Raw genomic sequence first — 18,531 nt, 5'->3', positions numbered from 1 at the left:
GACCAGCACCATCCAGGCAGTGCTCTTTTCTCATTTCTACCATGGGGGCAGAAGGTACAGGAGCCTTAGGTCCCACCAGGTCAGGAACAGTTATTACCCTACAACCATCAAGCTACTGAGCTCATGTGAATAACTTCACTCACCTCAACTCTGAACTGACTCCACAACCAACGGACTAACTTTCAAGAACTCGACAACTCGTGTTCTCCATGTTATTTATTTATTTTTATTTGCAAAGTTTGTCTTCCTTTGCACGTTGGTTATTTGCCATCTTTGCTTATGTACAAACGTATAATTTTCCATAAATTCTATTGTGTTTCTCTATTTTCCTGTAAATGATTGTATGCTTGCAAGAAAATGACTCTCAAAGTGGTATACAGTGACGTATATGCACTTTGGTAGTAAAATTACATTGACTTTTGACTTTGATTTTCCACTCCCTTCTCTGGAGTCGTTGATATCATACACTCAGTGCCCACTTTATTAGGTACACCTGCTCATTACCGCAAAGATCTGTCATCCAATCACGTGGCAGCAACTCAATTCATAAAAGCATGCCGACACGGTCAAGAGGTTCAGTTGTTGTTCAGATGAAATGTCAGAATGGGGAAGAAATGTGACTTAAGTAATTTTGACTGCGGAATAATTGTTGGTGCCAGACAGAATGATTTGAGTATCTCAGGTACTGCTGAGCTCCTGGGATTTTCATGCTCAACAGTCTCCAGAGCAGGGGTTCCCAACCTTCTTGTATGCCATGGATCCCAACCATTAATGGTGGGGTCTGAGGACCCCAGGTTAGGAACCCTTGCTCTACAGAGTTTACAGACAAACAATGAAAAACATTTAGTGAGTGCCTTGTTAATGAGAGAGGTCAGAGGAGAATGGCCAGACTGGTTCAAGCTGATGGGAAGATGACAGTAACTCAAATAACCACGCATTACAACAGTGGTGTGCAGAAGAGCATCTCTGAACCACAACACATCGAACCTTGGAGTGGACGGGCTACAGCAGCAGAAGATCACGAACATGTGCTCAGTAGCCACTTTACTAAGTACAGGAGGTACCAAGTAAAGTGGTCGCTGACTTTATGTAACATTACTTGCTGGCTAAAATGTAGTCGGTCACACTTTTCTATGCAGGATTGTTTATCATTCATTAAGAGATTGTGGATGTCACTAACGAGCCACTATTGTGCATTAGAATTTATTTAAATCTTACATCCATCCCACAATGTGAGGGAGTAAAAATCTTTGCATTATGACTCCATTGCAACTTAAGACATGTGAGTTTAAAAGTCTAACGGCTTGTAGAAAGAAGCTGTTGGCCCTGGTGTTAATGTTGCGGTACCGTTTGCCAGACGGAAGCAGCTGGAACAGTTTATGGTTGGGGTGACTGGTGATCCCGATGATCTTTTAGGCCTTCTTTCTGCACCTGTTGCTGTAAATGTCCTCAATGGAGGGACATTCACGTCCACAGATGCGCTGGGCTGTCTGTGCCACTCTCTGCAGTGCCCAGCGCTCAAGGTTGGCACAGTTCCTGTACCAGGTGGTGATACAGCCAGTCAGGATGCTCTCAATTGTTGCCTGTCTCCAACAAACTGCATACATGCAAGTAGGTTGATGTGATGGTGGGTGTTCACCTGAATATATTGCTACAATGAGGCATTCTGCTATCCATTTTAGAGAGCAATTAAGAGCAGCTAGAGGGCCTTGGCTGTGGAATCTCTAACATGCCAAACCAGGAAAGAGAGGCAGATTTCTTGCCCTAAAGGACGTAAGTGAACAAGACACACATCACCCAGTACTTTCATGGTCACCCTTAATTTCCACCCTTAATTAAAAACAAACATTAATTCCCCAGTGGAATTCAAATTCGTGTCTCCAGATCATTTCCCCAGGCCTTTGAACTGTTGGTCCCGTAATTTAACCTGCTATGCTGCTGTTCCATTTATTATCTCATTATATGCTTATTTTGCAAGTTTATTAATTCCCTTTTGTTGTCGGTTTCATTTTTGAATATTCCCCAATTTTGTGCTATTTGTAAATTTAGCAAATGAATTGTGATTACAAAGACTAAATCATTAGCATAAATTATGAACAGCAGTGGCTTGCATATTGATCACACGTGACCCACCTCCAACCTGGCCACACATTCCATCTCTATACAACCAGTCCAGTTGACTCTGCATTCTTTCAAACATCAAACTGTTAAGTGGCTTCTCTGTGGAATTCTGTTTTAAATGCTACCTGACACACTTCACATTTGCTTATTCTCCCCGTGACCATTGTGGGTTGGTAGGTTAGTTGCCCACAGCATATTTCCAAAGTGCAAAGGTGAGTGGTAGAATCTGGAAGAAGATAATGGAAATCTGGAATAAAATGGGATTTGTGTAAGGTTGTTGAACAGTTAATATGGTGTCAGTGGGCCAAAGGGCTTGATTCTGTATTCTATGTCTTGATACCATTTATTCATTCATTATGAGCCATTGGCGATCAGGTTCTTTCCATCATCATGATTGTTCTTGGCAATTTTTCCCTATAGAAGTGGTTTGCCATTGCCTTCTTCTGGGCAGTGCCTTTACAAGACGGGTGACCCCCATTATCAATGCTCTTCAGAGATCGCCACTGGTTGCGTAACCAGGACTTGTGATATGCACCAGCTACTCATACAACCATCCACCACCCACTTCATTGCTACCATAGGGGACGAGGTGCAGGAGCCTGAAAATACAGAGGGAACAACTTCTTCCCCTCTGTTATCAGATTTCTCAACCCTTGAACACCAGTTTGTAATTCCCTTCTTTTTATACACATATTTATTTAGTAACCTCTAGTTACTTTATGTCCTTGCTCTGTGCTACGACCACAAAGCATGCGATGTTACACCATTTAAGACACTGATAATAAGCCTAATTCCGATTCTTTTATTGGTTGTGCTTTGACCAAGTGACGAATTGATTTTGGCATCTCCCCCCCTTCCTTTCCATTCCCGAGGAAGGGTTTGAGCTGACTGTTTATTCTCTTCCTTGCTTTTGGAGTAGCTTTTTCCTCTCGAGTCCTGCCGGAGGGTTTTGGCCTGAAACGTCGACCGTGCTTCTCCCTATAGATGCTGCCTAGCCTGCTGTGTTCTACCAGCATTTTGTGTGTGTTGTTGTTTGAATTTCCAGCATCTGCAGATTTCCTCGTGTTTGCTGTGTTTTATTTGCTTGGCCTGCTGAGTTCCCCCAGCATTTTGCCTACATTGCTTTGGACTTCCAGCCTCTGCAGAATTTCCCGTGTGTATAATCTTCCCCCTTGCTGGAAATCTTTACATAGAAAGGAGTCTTGTACATACCATTAAAGCTGTATTTCTGATTTCCCCTTGCACGTCTCAATAGCTTAATTGATTTCAGCGTGATTAAAATCTCCATTGATTATTATTTCATGCTAGCTTTTACAATTTTCCTGATTCCTTCACATATTTCTTAATTTCTCTCTCAATTTCAGGTGCCCCATAGTCTAGTGCGATCGATTCCTTTATTACCTTTTATTTTCCACTTGGATTCTATTCCTGTGCTACACATGACTACATCACTTTTCTCCTGTCAGAGTGTATTTTCTAATAACCGCAGCTGTTTTAACTCTCTTTTTATCCACTCAATCTTTGCTGAGTATTGTTCAGTATGTCTGGCGGTGGTTAATTTACAGCCTGACATTTTGGTGCTCCTGCCTCAATAATTCCTGTTACATTTCTACCTTCCAGTTTTATTATGGACTTTGCACATTAGTGTATAGAATAAAAACTGCAATAAAATGAAGAAAGATTTGGTTCTTTATGATGCCTTTTATGACCTCAGGTCAGCTCCACGTATTTTACAGCCAATTAAACGCTTTTGAAGAGTTGACTCTGTGGTACTGAAAGTCACACACCCTGACGCACAAAAAGTAGTGTCAGAACAAGCAAATTATTTACTAAAGTATTGATGGCCACAGCATAAAACTTGACTAGGACACTTCCATATGTTTTTCAATAATAGTGTAAAATGATCTTTTCCATCTATCTGAGACGAAAACCCTGGATTAAGCCTGACGTTATGAACAATCAAACATCTACAGGGGCAGCCCAGGTCGTTTGCTCAAATCTCTGGAAGGGGACTTATAGACATGAGCTCTCCTGCTCAATTGCAGTTTGTGGTGATGGAACCATTTTCATGATATTAAGTGATTAACGTAATAATGGAACCAGGGCAGAAAGGCCCAGGTGTGTGCTGTCAGGATGGCTTTGCACTCAGCCACGTCTGCAATAAATATTCTGTTTGCCTTCTTAATTGCCTGCTGTGCCTGCATGCTAATTCTTTTCTGTTTTAAGTCCAACAACAGCCACATCCTTGAATCATTTGTCGTTAATGTGCCATGTCATGTAACGTGGCCAATTATGGTCTTTCCATGACCATGACTGTTCTTGGCAACTTTCTCCACAGAGGTGGTTTGCCATTGCCCTCTTCTGTGCAGTGTCTTTACAAGAATGGGTAGTAGTTACTGTCTGTTATGCCACTGGATTTAGGGCAGCAATGAAGGTCCTCATCTCTGTCTATCCTTGGCCACCACATAGACATAGGATTCTTCATTGCTGTTTCTGTAACAATTTTTTTTTGGACCAATCAGGGTTGTTAGCCCTGAGTTGAACTCTCAAACCTGGAAGGACAGGTTGACCACTCTCAGTCCGGCTTCTACCCTTTGACCTGTTTGGTATGGGTGACCTTACCAAGAGTCAAAGCACAATTCTGGCCAACGTAGCTCTCTGGGTCACTGAAGCACACGCAAGCCTCCAAACCCTACGACAAGGTTGTGGTCCTCCTGGAAGTTACAAGATGGGTGACCCCAGCCATTACCAGTACTCTTCAGAGATTGTCCACCTGGACTCAGTGGTTGCATAACCAGGACTTGTGATCTGCACCGGCTGCTCATATGACCATCCACCACCTGCTTCATGTGACTCTAATCAGGGGGGCTAAGCAGGTGCTACACCTTGCCCAAGGGTGACCTGCAGGCTAGTGGAGGGAAAGAATGCCTTATACCTCTTTTGGGAGAGATATATCTCCATCCTGCCACCCAACATCTTTGAATATCTCTACATTTATAGAATATCTGCTGTATTATTCTTCCTGTGAAAGAATAACCTCACATTTTAGAGTCCTTGGCTCATCGTGCACAAAATGGTGGTCATGGTGTTCATCATGTTCATACTGACCTCTTGGCCCACCAACACTAAACCCATCTGCCCACATTAGGATCATTCCTTGCCTATTTAACTACCTTCCTAAAACGATCCTTAAATGTAGAAATTGTAATGGGTTCCACTACGTTCTCTGGCAGCACCTTCCAGATATCGAATATCCTCTGTGAGGAAAAGCTTACCTCTCAGATACCCCTTTAAGACTCCTGTCCTCCCACCAAAAACCTGTGCCCCTTACACTGGGAAATATAGCAACACACACACACAAAATACCGGAGCAACTCAGCAGGCCAGGCAGCATCTACGGAGGAAAAACACAATCGATATTTCGGGCTGAAACCCTTTGGCAGGACTGGGAATAAAAAGCTGAGGAGTAGATTCTTCACTGGAGGTAAAAAAGCTGAGGAGTAGATTCTTCACTGGAGATAAAAAGCTGAGGAGTAGATTCTTCACTGGAGATAAAAAGCTGAGGAGTAGATTCTTCACTGAAGGTAAAAAAGCTGAGGAGTAGATTCTTCGCTGGAGATAAAAAGCTGAGGAGTAGCTATTTTTCTCCAGTCCTGCCGAAGGATCTCGGCCTGAAACATCGACTGTGATTTTTTTTCCATAGATGCTGCCCGGCCTGCCGAGCTCCTCCAGCATTTTGTGTGTGCTGCTCGGATTTCCAGCATCTGCAGATTTTCTCTTGTTTGTGACTGGGGAATATCTTTTGGCCATCTATGCCTCTGATAAACTTATAAACTACAATCAGTTCACTACTCACCCTTGTTTGCTCCAGGGAAAATAAGCCCAGACTATCCAATCTCTCCCTACAGCTAAAGTCCTTCAATCCAGCAACATAGAACATAAAATCATAAGACATAGGAGCAGAATTAGGTCACCCGACCATTGGGTTGGCTCCTTCCATCCTAGCTGATTTATTATCCCTCTCAACCTCTTACTGCTGCCTTCTCCCCATAACCTTTGATACCCTTACTAATCAAGAACTTATCAACCCCTGATTTTAATATACCCGATGGCTTGGCCTCCACAGCCGTCTGTGGCAATGAATTCCACAGATTCACACCCTCTAGCTAAAGAAATTCCTTCTCGACTCTATTCCGAGGCTGTGCCCTCTTTTGTCCTAGACTCCCTTGTTATAGGAAATATCCTGTCCACATCCACTCTATCGAGGTCTTTCAATATTTAATAGGTTTCAATAATGTCTACAAGGTGAATTCTATCATGTTATGATCACTGTCTCCTAAGACCTCCTTTACCTTAAGCTTCCTAATCAAATCTGATTCATTTCACAACACCCAGTCCAGAACTGCCTTTCCCTATGGCTCAACCACAAGCTGCTCTAAAACGCCATCTTGCAGGCATTCTACAAGAATGCAGCATCAATATCCTTTCCCCAATCTACCTACAGGTTGAAAACCCCCATAACTAAAATATCATTTCTCTTTTTCACCACTATTCCCTCTAAGCTGTGCGGGTGCACGGCCATGCAGTAACTCAAATGCTCCCGTGCACATTCCCTTTGTAGCTGCCCAACTGGAATTGGGCACAGCTAGAAAAGGTTTACGAAATGTGAAAGATTTTCTTTGCCATCCTATATTTTGTTATACCCTTCAATTAATAAATAAAATTAAAAGTATGTTACTTCTCAGTTTTCATTCTAAATATTCACAGTATTCACATTACAAAAAACATATGAAGTTCCCTGCAGTTTTCATGCCATGTAAAAATTTCCTGCTCACAGCAACGGTTAGTCTGCTCAGCTGTAAAAGAAAATTAGAGGGAACACTGCTTTTCACATGCCTTTTCTATCTTTCGTTGCAATTTGTACCCCATATCCTGGCGACTGTTTGGAAATCTGTACTGTATATAACTCTCATCAGGATCTTTTTACCCTTGCAGTTTCTTAATTCTACCCACAAGGATTCTGCATCTTCTGATCCTATTTGATTTGATTTCCATAAGACATAGGAGTAGAATTAGGCCATTTGGCCCATCAAGTCTGTTCCACCATTCCATCATGACTGATTTATTAACAACCACTACGATCTTTGATGCCCTAACTAATCCAGAATTTATCAACCTTCACTTTAAATATACCCAATGACTTGGCCTCCACGGATGATAATGGTAATGAATTCCACAGATTCACCACCGTCTGGTTCAAGAAATTCCTTTTCCTCTCTGTTCTAAAGAGATGTCCTTGCTTTCAGAAGCTGTGCCTTCTGGTCTGAGTTTCCCACTATAGGAAACATCCTTTCCATGTCCACTCTATCTAGGCCTTACAATACTCGACAGGCTTCAATGAGATCCCCCCACCCTCCATTCTTCTAAACTCGAATACAGGCCCAAAGGCATCAAGTGCTCTCCATATATTAATCCTTTCATTCCTGGACACGTTTTCATGAACCTCCTCTGGACTCTTTCCAATGCCAGCACATCTTAGACATTACTCAGCAATGCCTTATAAAGCCTTATTAAAATGGCTTGCAAGTCCTGATGAAGGGTTTTGGCCTAAAATGTTGACAACTTACTCTTTTCCACAGATGCTGCCTGATCTGCTGAGTTCCTCCAGCATTTTGTGTGTGTTTCTTTGGATTTCCAGCATCTGCAGATCTTCTCCTCCTTATGAAACCTTACATTCTTGCATTTATATTCTAGTCCTCTCAAAATGAATGCTAACATTGCACTTTCCTTCCCTACCACAGACTCAACCTACAAGTTAACCTTTAGGGAATCCTGCACAAAAATCCCAAATCTCTTTGCACCTCGGATTTCAGAATTTGCTCTTTGTTTAGAAAATTGTCTATGCCTTTATTTCTTCTGAAAAAGTGCATGACCATACACTTCCCTACACTGTATTCCATCTGCCACTTCTTTTCCCGTTCTCCCTATCTGACTAAGTCCTTCTTCAGACTCCCTGTTTCCACAATTCTGGCTCCTCCACCCATCCTGGTCAAAGCCTGAAGGCTGAAGTCCAAAATTGGCGAGTCTGGAGGTTGAGCTCCAAAGATTGAAGCTCCTGGGTTGGGGTGTCTGGAAATTGGAGGCCTGATGTCTGCGAGTCCAGGCCAGAGATTGGAGAGTGGAGCCCCTTTGTCTGAGAGTCTGGGGCCTAGTCTGGGCTTGGAGGCCTGTCTGTGTGGGAGGGAGGGTGGCAAAGGGGGCTTGTTTTGCTGTGGTTGATTTGTTTTATTGTTGTTGTTGCTAGTGTTGTTCTGTGAATATTGTGGGCATGCTATATTGGTGCCTGAATGTGTGGCCATACTTGCAGGTTGCCCCCAGCACGTCCTTAGCTGTTAACGCAAACGATGCATTTCACTGTATGTTCTGATGTACATGTGATAAATAAACAAACGTGAGGGGTAACCAGACCAAGTCGCTTAAAATGTTAGATGGATTCAGTAAGGTAAGTTCAAATTATTTCCCTGGGTGGATGAGCCCAGAATAAGAAGATCCAGTCTAAACATTTGAGCTTCACCATTTCTGAGTGAAATCAGGAAGCATTTTTCCACACATTGGTGGTCAACAAATGGGATGAGTATCCCACATGAGATGAGTTGGAGATGGGTAGATTGTGTTGGATATGGTACCCATGGATGTAGTCGGTAGATGGATGAATTGGAGACAGGAAGATTATGTTGGATATTGTACCCATGGATGTGCTGGGTAGATGGATGAATGGAGATAGGTAGATTGTGTTGGATATGGTACCCATGGAGGTGCTGAGCAGATGGATGAATGGAGATAGGTAGATTGTGTTGAATATGGTACCTGTGGATGTGCTGGGCAGATGGATGTGAGGTGCTGGGCAGAAGCAGCTCAGAGCTCTGAATGGCTGATCCCTGTTCCTAGGCTTGAGATGATGGGTAAGCTTTCAATGAAACATAAAACATAGTTACCTTTTTGTTGTTTATTTGATCATAAGCACAGTACAATGAAAAGATTGAAATGGTTTCCTTGTCACTTTGGAAATTATGATTCAGAGAATTGTATTTACCTTTGCTGATAAATTCCAGATCGGCTCAAGAGCTAACTCTAGATGCTTTATCTGGGAGGTATTTTGTTTTTTTAATTTTAACTTTTCAATATTTAATTATAATTTATTCCTCTTTTTAAAATTCTTAATTGCAAGACCATTTATTTACCTCTTATGGCAGCTTATTGTGTACCAGCCCATGAGGCCCTGGCTATCAATCGTACTGCACATTGGCTTTGAACTGAAGAAATCTGTAATTCTGACAATCCCACTAGCTCCAGAACAGTATTTGAAGATGAACTGATAACAGGCTGTAGCAGTGTCAACCTCATCATAGACAGATAAGATAGATACAGATACTTTATTGATCCAAAGGAAATTACAGTGTCAGAGTAGCATTACAGGTGCACAGATATACAAATATTTGAAGAGAAGTAAGAAAGAATAAAAATAAGTGACCACAGTCTAACAGGAGGGGGTCATCGCTTCCCCAACTATAGACTCATTATAGAGCCTAATGGCCCAGGGTAAGAATGACCTTGTATAGTGCTCTTTGGAGCAATTCAGTTGTCTTAGTATATTACTAAAAGTGCTCCTCTGTTCAGCCAAGGTGGCATGTAGAGGGTGAGAAACATTGTCCAGAATTGCCAGGGTTTTCCATAGTGTCCTTTGTTCTACCACAGCCTCCAGAGTGTCCAGTTTGACTCCCATAACAGAGCCAGCCTTTCTAATCAATATTTGAATCCTATAACAGAGTCAGCCTTTCTAATCAATATATTGAGCCTGTTGACATCTGTGTTGATGCCATTGCCCCAGCACACCACTGCATAGAAGATTGTACTGGCGACAACATGTTTTCAGGAGTGGGATTAGAAGTTACTGAGAGAAGGTGCCCCATATTGAGGCTAGGTGTAGGCCTCATCTAAGTGTGATTAATATTTTGCTAGGAATGGGGAAAACTGAGTGAACCATCTGTGGGATAAGTGTTCTGTGTGGAATGCAAAATCTAACAGTTCACTTGTGGACTGTGTGGACAGAGAGCCTGGGACCGTGACACAATCTGTAAAAGGGTCACAATCTTAAGCAACCATTACAGTTCATGGGCAGTATTACAGAACGTGTAACATCTGTCAAGCATGTCCGGAGTGAATCTGTTGGGAACGGTTAATTTGGCAGTGGAATAAGATGCACAGATGTATAATTGGAGAGTGGGACAGACAGAGGAAAACTAAGTTTTTCCAGTGAACAGAACAGATAGTGGCATGATGGGAGGGATTTAATGCACCTGTTTTAATGAAACAAGGGTAAGTCATAAAGCAGGTGAACTTCAAAATGTTGATCAGTGCCTGGAAACATGCAATTGTTGCCATCACAGGAACATGGTTGCAAGAAAGGCAGGGATGGCAACTTAGCACTCCCAAGGTCTTGAAGCTCCAGGTGTGACATCGCCTATAAGTTGTTCAGTACAAGAAGCAGGACCTTCAGCCCATCATATTCATGCTGCCCACTGTACCTACCTATAGCAAACCCATTACCCATGTTAAGCTCAAAGGCTCTTTTGTCTTAATGATTCAAATACTTGTCCGATGCTTCTTAAATATTGTGAGAGTATCTGGCTTTTCAGGCAGCGTATTCTACACTCCAGTCTTCTTCTGTGAAAGAAAAACCCATCAGCTGCCCTCTAAACCTCTTACCTTATAATCTCCTCAACCTTTTTATTCCCTCCCCTTTTCAGTCCTAATGAAGGGTCTCAGCCCCCAAAACATTGACTGTCTTTTCCATAGATGCTGCCTGACCTGCTGAGGTCCTCCGGCATTTTGTGTGTGTTGCTTGTAACTATGTCCTCTTCTCTTTGACAGTGGTTGAGGAATGGGGGAGGGTGAGGGGAGGAGTATAAAAGAGGAAATGTCATTACAATATTGATTAAGGACAATATGGAGTCCATTGCTGTCGTAAAGGAGGTGGGTATCTTAGGTGTTGCAAATCAGGTCATATGGGTTGAGTTTAGAAGCAAAACAAAAAGGAGCAAGCATTTTGCTTGATTTATACCGCAGGCTTCTTAACAGTACTGCTTGAGTTGGTAATGGAGGCAGGCACTCTTGCCTCAGTTCCTAATGGTTAGTATGGTCTGAAGAGCCTGTTTTTTTTTGCTGTATGACTAATGGTTCACAAAAATAACAAAGCACTTTCAAGCTTCATTGGGCTCTTTACATTCAGAACACAGAGTTTTGTTCAATAATTCCGTTTGCTTAGCAGGAGTGAGGAAAACAGATGAATGAGTTTGTTTAAACACAAGAGTCATATACAAGAATCATGTACACAAGAGTACAGACCAGAAACAGCCCTTCGGCCCAACCAATCCATGTTAAACCATTTAAACTGCCTACTCCTATTGACCTGCTCCGGGACCATAGCCCTCCATACCCCTACCATCCACGTACAGTACCTGTCCAAGCTTCTCTTCGAGCTCGCATGCACCACTTGCGCTGGAAGCTTGTTCCATATTCTCATGACCCTCTGAGTGAGAGATTCTGCAGATGCTGGAAATCCAGCGTAACACATACAAAATGTCAGAGGAACTCAGCAAGTTAGGCGGCAACTATGGGAATGAGTAAACTGTTGATGTTTTGGGCAGAGACTCTTCATCAGGACTGGAATGGACAGCAGCAGAAGCCGGAATAAGGTGAGGGGAGGGGAAGGAGTACAAAGGTGATAGGTGAAGCTAGGTGGGTGAGGGAGGGGGATGAAGTAAGAAACTGGGAAGATAGCTGGCCTTTTCCACCTGATCTGCTGAGTTCCTCCAGCATGAATTTTGCAGATCTACTTGTTTTTCACCTGTTTTTCCCTAAGCATGTAATTTACTCAGCAAATGAGAGCAGTCATTAAGACATTTCGGTCCAAACAGCTTGTACAATTCGGAATACAATGTCCACAGTTCCCCACCCCCACCATCAATGAAAAAGTAAGTAATTATACCCAAACCGGACAGTTAGGGTTGTGAATAGGGGAGGGAGGGAGAGAGAGAGAGAGGGGGAGAGTGAGAGGGGGGGAGAGGGGGGGAGGGAGAGTGGGGGAGAGAGGGAGGGGGGGAGAGAGAGAGAGAGAGAGAGAGAGAGAGAGAGAGAGAGAACGAACGAACATATGTAGATCATTGCAGAAACAAACCACAATCCAACTGCTGGAGTAGTTACTCAACTATTCAGAAAAAAACATGGAGTGAAAAGAATGTCAGAAATTAATGCTTTATTTACATAAAATAAGTTACAAAGTTTTGTTCTAAAAGATATTAATTACACAAGAGGTACGTAAATACACAAAAAAGAACTGTAACATTTCCATAGTGTCTTTAAAAAGAAAATACTATTTAATAAATCTTATTTGAAACAGAATATCTTAGTAAACAGTATTCTCCCTGAGATCTGGACAAGTATGCTCACTTGGGCATAGGACACACCCTGGTGCCTCACACAAATAATACATGCATGTCTTGATGGTGTCTGCAGGGTATTCTGCACATCACACTTTGCAGGACAGGGCACCAGGGAAGGCAAGTAGAAACACACTTCCATATTTAGTTACACTACACTATACATTATTTTCCAGCACTGAGCATCTTCTTGTTTCCAAAATCCACAATGGATGTTTGTCTCAAGCTGAAAATGATTGAGTACACCATGTGGGTTGCCTGATGCCTTTCAGACTTGTTCCTGCTGATTCATGGGCTTGCCCCCCCAGTGTGAATTTAGTAGGTGGGGGAGGTGCCGTAAGCTGTAACTGGTCTCCATAGACACGCACTGGTGCAAACACTGTGCTGCCACGTTTGGTTTCAATAATAATCTTACTCATCCCGGAACACACAGAGCTTGATCACAATGAAATCAGTGAGTAGAAGACAGTGGCTCCGGATTAAATTTTCCTGTTCAAGCTTTAATGGGTGGACAGGGGAGGGAGTGGCGCTGACAGCAACAATGTAATGAAGAATATTAATGTAATTTATGAACTCTCCTTTTCTTGAGAACCATGCAGCTCACATGTGCTGACCTGTAACCTTTCCCTTTGCATATTAATGGCTATGGAACATAATATTGGTGCCTGTACGATTGAATGATACAGAAACTGAGACAATTGATCCATCCTTTACCTTCCGAATGAGGATGAGTAAAAGCTGGAATTAAAAACCATATTGAAAGCATGGTTTTAAATTTAAATTACTTCCAGTCAGTTTAAAAGAAGCAAGTGCTTTCTCACGGAGGGCCACTCGGTAACAATGCACTTTGTATGAACTCTTTGTTGGGGCTCATGGCTAGAGAGAAAATCAGAACTGAACCATTTAAAACAATAGCTCCACAAAGAGTTTCAGCCTAATTAATCCCTTGTCCTTCCCCTTACCACATTTAGATGGCTACTCGGTTGTCTTTGGCCCACTTCTTTAAGGTACGGATAATGTACTCCACTTGAGGATTCCCGGTATTTCGGAGGAGATGGAGGACTTCCCGCAGGGTCTCCCTAGGAAGGAAGAGCAATAAGTTGATCAGCTGTTTTCATTATTGAAACACGTAGCTTTTATTTCACAACTGCCCCCCCTGGGCTAGTGGGAACCTGCTGCTATTTGCAATAGTTGCTTGCAGTTGGTGACACTATGTCTGAAATTTAGCAACACGTACAACACGCTGGAGGAACTCAGCAGGTTGGACAGCATCCATGGAAACGAGCAGTCAACGTTTCGGGCCGAGTCCTAGGGTCTCGGCCCGAAACGTTGACTGCTCGTTTCCACAGATGCTGCCTGACCGGCTGAGTTCCTCCAGCGTGTTGTACGTGTTGCTTTGACCCCAGCACCTGCAGAGTACTTTGTGATGTCTGAAATTTGTTGGTTCAAGTTCCATTCCAGAGATCTGAGCACTGAATCTGAGGCTGACACTCTGAGAGTGGGTCACTACTGTCAGGAGGGCTATCTGTAGGATGAGATTTTAAATCATCTTCTTTCAAGTGGATGTAAAAAAAATCCATAACATGATTTCAAATCACAATTATTCTCCAGTCACTGAAATATTAACATTGTGGTGGGGGAGCTAGCTATATACAAACATAATTCCAACACCATTCATTGTCTGTCCTGAAAAGGGTGTGAATTGTGCTGCTTAAACAATTTTGTGGGTCTCATCTGATACCTCAATCAAGTGGCCATTATTGTCATGTGAGGTAAATTAGCAAACTTGCCAGCTGAGCCTCATCTGGCTTCTATACAAGCACTGTCCATAAGGATTTAACACTTTAGGAGAGTGAGCTTAAGTCAGCTGCCCCCTAGCATGGGCTGCTGAAACCAACCAACTTCCCTACTGTGGTTTTGAATGAAATCGGCAAAGTCACTACAGAACACAGAATAACGCAGCTAATTCAACACATCATGCTCGTGTCAGGTCTTTGAAGGGGCTATTGAATCCATTCCACACTCGCTGTTAATTCTATGTAGTCCTACAGGCTTTTCCTTTCAGGTAAGCGGTACAAAAGTTTTAAAGTTATTTTAACTCTGCTTCCACCCACACCCCAATACAATCCACATCATCACCCTTAAGTGCATTAAGAAAATCCACCCCCAACCTCATTTTTAATTCTTCTGTTTAATATTATGTTTCATCTGGTCACTCAACTCATCTGTCTGTTGTACTTGAGTCTTCTTACACAAAGCCCCCTCCCAATAATGTTTCAAAACCCTATAAAAGCAAAAGAAAAAGTGAGGATTTAACAAGAAGAATACCAGTTCCTCAAGCCTCGCCATGAAACTGAAATCCGTCATCTTTGGAGGGTGACCCTGATATTACCCTGGTCAAATGGACCTGCCACTCACTGCACCCATTCACTGAATTGCCAGTAAAGTAACAATAGGTCTGATGTTATTTTGTCCTTGCTGTCTTTTTTGTTGGTGCTCTCTCCATAAGATGTCTCAACTGGAGGTGAAAGTTCCCAGATCCCTGCTGGCTGCTGAGTAGCTGCGAGAAAGCAGCTGTCCTGCCGTGGTCATAAAACCCTGGACTCCGTCCCTTCATTTGAGAACGTGGAAGGCACGGTATGGCGTCTTGACCTTTGTGGCAACGCACAGGGAGTGTAGCTGAAGCAGATCATCCACACCAGGGGAGAAAAATCACCAGCATGAGCCCACATCAAGCAGTCCAATCAGACCCAGAGGGTTACTGCCAATGGTTGGTGATACTCATATTCAGTGGGATGGGCTGTAAATTAATCTGAGAATCAGAATCAGGTTTAATATTACTGGCAGGTGTCGTGAAATTTGTTGTAATGCAGCAGCAGTACAATGAAATACATAATAATAAAAACTAGATTACAATAAATTACAGTATATACACACACGCACACTCAGACCCCACTTAACGCTGAGGGGGTGTTCCTCAGAGGTGGAGTGCTATGTAAATCAGTGTTGTGCAGGGTCATTATAAAATTACGTAAATGAACAAATGTGTCTCTTTTTTTAAAAAACAAACAAACCTGAGATGTATGCAACACACACAAAATGCTGGTGGAACGCAGCAGGCCGGGCAGCATCTATAGGAAGAAGCACTGTCGATGTTTCTGGCCAAGACCCTGCCCGAAACGTCGACAGTGCTTCTTCCTATAGATGCTGCCTGGCCTGCTGCGTTCCACCAGCATTTTGTGGGTGTTGCTTGAATTTCCAGCATCTGCAGATTTCCTCGTGTTTGCTTTTAACCTGAGATGTATGATGGTTTATGTATACCCAGTAATTCTTGGAGTAACAAACACACAAAACTGGCCTAATCTGTACAGCAGAGGGAAGCGGATGGTGGTTACAACACCAAGTTGTGTCCTCCTCTAACTCTGGCTTCTTCAAGACTTGACTGCCTTTTCTTAAGTTTCCCCTCATGAAGCAGTTCTCAGTAGCAGGAAATCACGATGCGAACACCTCTCTTTGCCCTGTTGCCTCACTCCCAGTCAGGGTCTTTATTGATGAACTGGTTCATGATTAGTGCGATCGTGGTGGTGCTGGTGCTGAGGGAGTTTGTGGCGAGGCTTCTTGCTGGTGTGTCTTCCTCTCTAGCTGTGTCCTCAGATTTACCCAGGAGGTGCTGCTCTGCCAATTCTTGAAGCTCTTCGTTATTAAGGCTCTCATCATGAGAATCCAGTAACTCTTCAACATCGGCATCATTAACATCCTCGTGCCATATCACTTGCAGTTTCACATCCACGCTAATACTTTCCCTGGGCATCTTCGATGTACTACCCTCACTGGAAGTTGCAGGTCATTTTCCAGACGTTATGGGTGAAGAAACGGAATAAATTGCTGAGGGAGCAAGAATGTTTATGCACGCAGCGAGGCAAAGCGTGAGCTGATACGTGATTGGCTGTGAGTGGCTCAGAAAAGCACTCTCATTGGTTGATTTAATGTTTACTGTAAGGGTGGCCGCTCTTGAGAAGTTTTAAATGTTGCTTAGAATGAATTTTTGTCACTTAAAAGATTTCAATAAAGAAATGAATAACCAAGTTGTAACGAATCAGTGAGGTAGCATTTACAGGTTCATTGTCCATTCAGAAATCTGGTGGCAAAGAGGAAGAAGCTATTCCTGAATTGTTGAGTGTGTGCCATCAGGCTCCCGTACTTCCTCCCTGCTGCTAGCAATGGGAAGAGGGCATGTCCTGATGACGGGGTCCTTAATGTTGTATGCCACCCTTCCTGAGGTACTGCTCCTTGAAGGTGTCCTGGATGCTGGAGAGGCTAGTGCCCATGATGGAGCTGACTGAGTTTACAATGTTGTACAGTTTATTTCGATCCTATTTAGTGGACCCCCATACCAGATGGTGATCCAGCCAGTTAGAATATCCTCCATGGTACATCTGTAGAAATTTGCGAGTGTCTTTTGTGATATACCAAATCCCCTCAAACTCCTAATGAAATATAGCTGCTGTCATCCCTCTTTGTAACTGCAATATCTTGGGGCCCAGGGCAGATCCTCAGAGATGTTGACAACCAGGAACCCTTGATGAGGATTGGCATGTGTTCCCTTGTCACACCCTTTCTGAAGACCACAATCAATGTTTTGGTCTTACTGATGTTGAGTGCAAGGTTGTTGCTGTGACACCATTCAACTAACTGATACATCTCATTCCTGTATGCCCCCTTGTCATCATCTGAATTTCTGCCAACAATAGTTGTGTCTTTGGCAAATTTATAGATGGCATTTGAACTACCTAGCCACACAGTAGAGGGTGTAGAGAGAGCAGAATGTGGGCTAATCACACATCTTTGAGGTGCACCAGTGCTGATCACCAGCGAGGTGGAGATATTACTTCTGATCCGCGCAGACTGTAGTCTTCTGGTTAGGAAGTCGAGGATCCAGTTGTAGAACGGAGGTACAGAGGCCCAGATTTTGGAGCTTTTTGATCAGAACAATAGGAATGATTGTGTTAAACGCCAAGCTGTAGTCAATAAACAGCAGCCTGACGTAGGTATTAGTCCTACCGGAATCTGCTTAAATAATGTCAGGAGAGTGGGATTCTGTTGGACTCTCCTTCCTGAAGGAACGCTGTGTGAATAAAGATTTATATTTCCTACTTCCATGTGACTCAGTTTTAGTTCTGTTAACCTGCATGGATTTAATTTTAAACCAACAGAGCCATCCTACCCTTATCTGCCTACCTTCTCTGGAACAGTGAATGAGGAAATATCTAAATGTATTAACTCTTGAGGAATCTGCAAGGGCAAACAAAAAGTGTCTATTTCTCTCACCTGCAGAACCACTACGAGGGAGTAAGTTCATTGATAGATTAGAGAGAAATAGAGAAAAAGAACATTTCACTCAACAAGTAGTGGATGTTTGAGCTCAGTGGCCAAGTTCATGATTTAAGATACAGAGCCTCACTACATTTAAAAGTGCATGTGCACTTTTAAAGTACACATTTAAAAGTACAGGAAGAGCGATAACCTTCCAACTTTGGACCAGAAACTGGGAAATGAATTTAAAAAACTCCATCTTTGGTCGACACAGATCTTGATGTGTGAGCAGCTCCCTTCTGTCATAAGTTTCTCTAATTCTGTGTATCCCAGTTTAGGAACAGTTACTACCCCTCAGCTATCACACTCTTGTACCAAAGGGGACAACTTCACTTGCCCCATCACTGAACTGTTCCTGCAACCAATGGACTCACTTTCAAGGACTCTGCATCTCCTATTCTCAATATTTATTGCTCATTAATTTATTATTATTATTATTTCTTCCTTTTTGTCTTCTGCACAGTTTGTTGTCTTCTACACTCTGGTTGAATGCCCAAGTTGGGTGGTGTTTCATTGATTCTGTTACGGTTATTATTCT

The 18,531-nt window shown here is 42.8% G+C and overlaps 1 protein-coding gene across 3 annotated transcripts in view; it reads right to left on the bottom strand.

The window, feature by feature from the left end:
- Positions 1 to 12,421: 12,421 nt before the first annotated feature.
- The window catches only part of ift56 (intraflagellar transport 56), a 58,579-nt gene continuing 52,469 nt past the window's right edge, over positions 12,422 to 18,531 (bottom strand). For 2 of the 3 annotated variants that reach the window (XM_073033844.1, XM_073033842.1), the window contains exon 18: positions 12,422 to 13,699. In XM_073033844.1, coding sequence (XP_072889945.1) covers positions 13,588 to 13,699 — 112 coding nt within the window. In that variant the 3' untranslated portion in view covers positions 12,422 to 13,587. Of the gene's footprint in view, positions 13,700 to 14,001; positions 14,905 to 18,531 lie in introns of those variants that run through there. The other variant, XM_073033843.1, reaches the window with a different exon arrangement.

The sequence above is a fragment of the Hemitrygon akajei genome, chromosome 31 (assembly GCF_048418815.1).
Source record: "Hemitrygon akajei chromosome 31, sHemAka1.3, whole genome shotgun sequence".
In the NCBI taxonomy this organism is placed as follows: domain Eukaryota; kingdom Metazoa; phylum Chordata; class Chondrichthyes; order Myliobatiformes; family Dasyatidae; genus Hemitrygon; species Hemitrygon akajei.
Note: the sequence above shows the minus strand (reverse complement) of the source record. Positions and strands in the feature narration are given on the sequence as shown.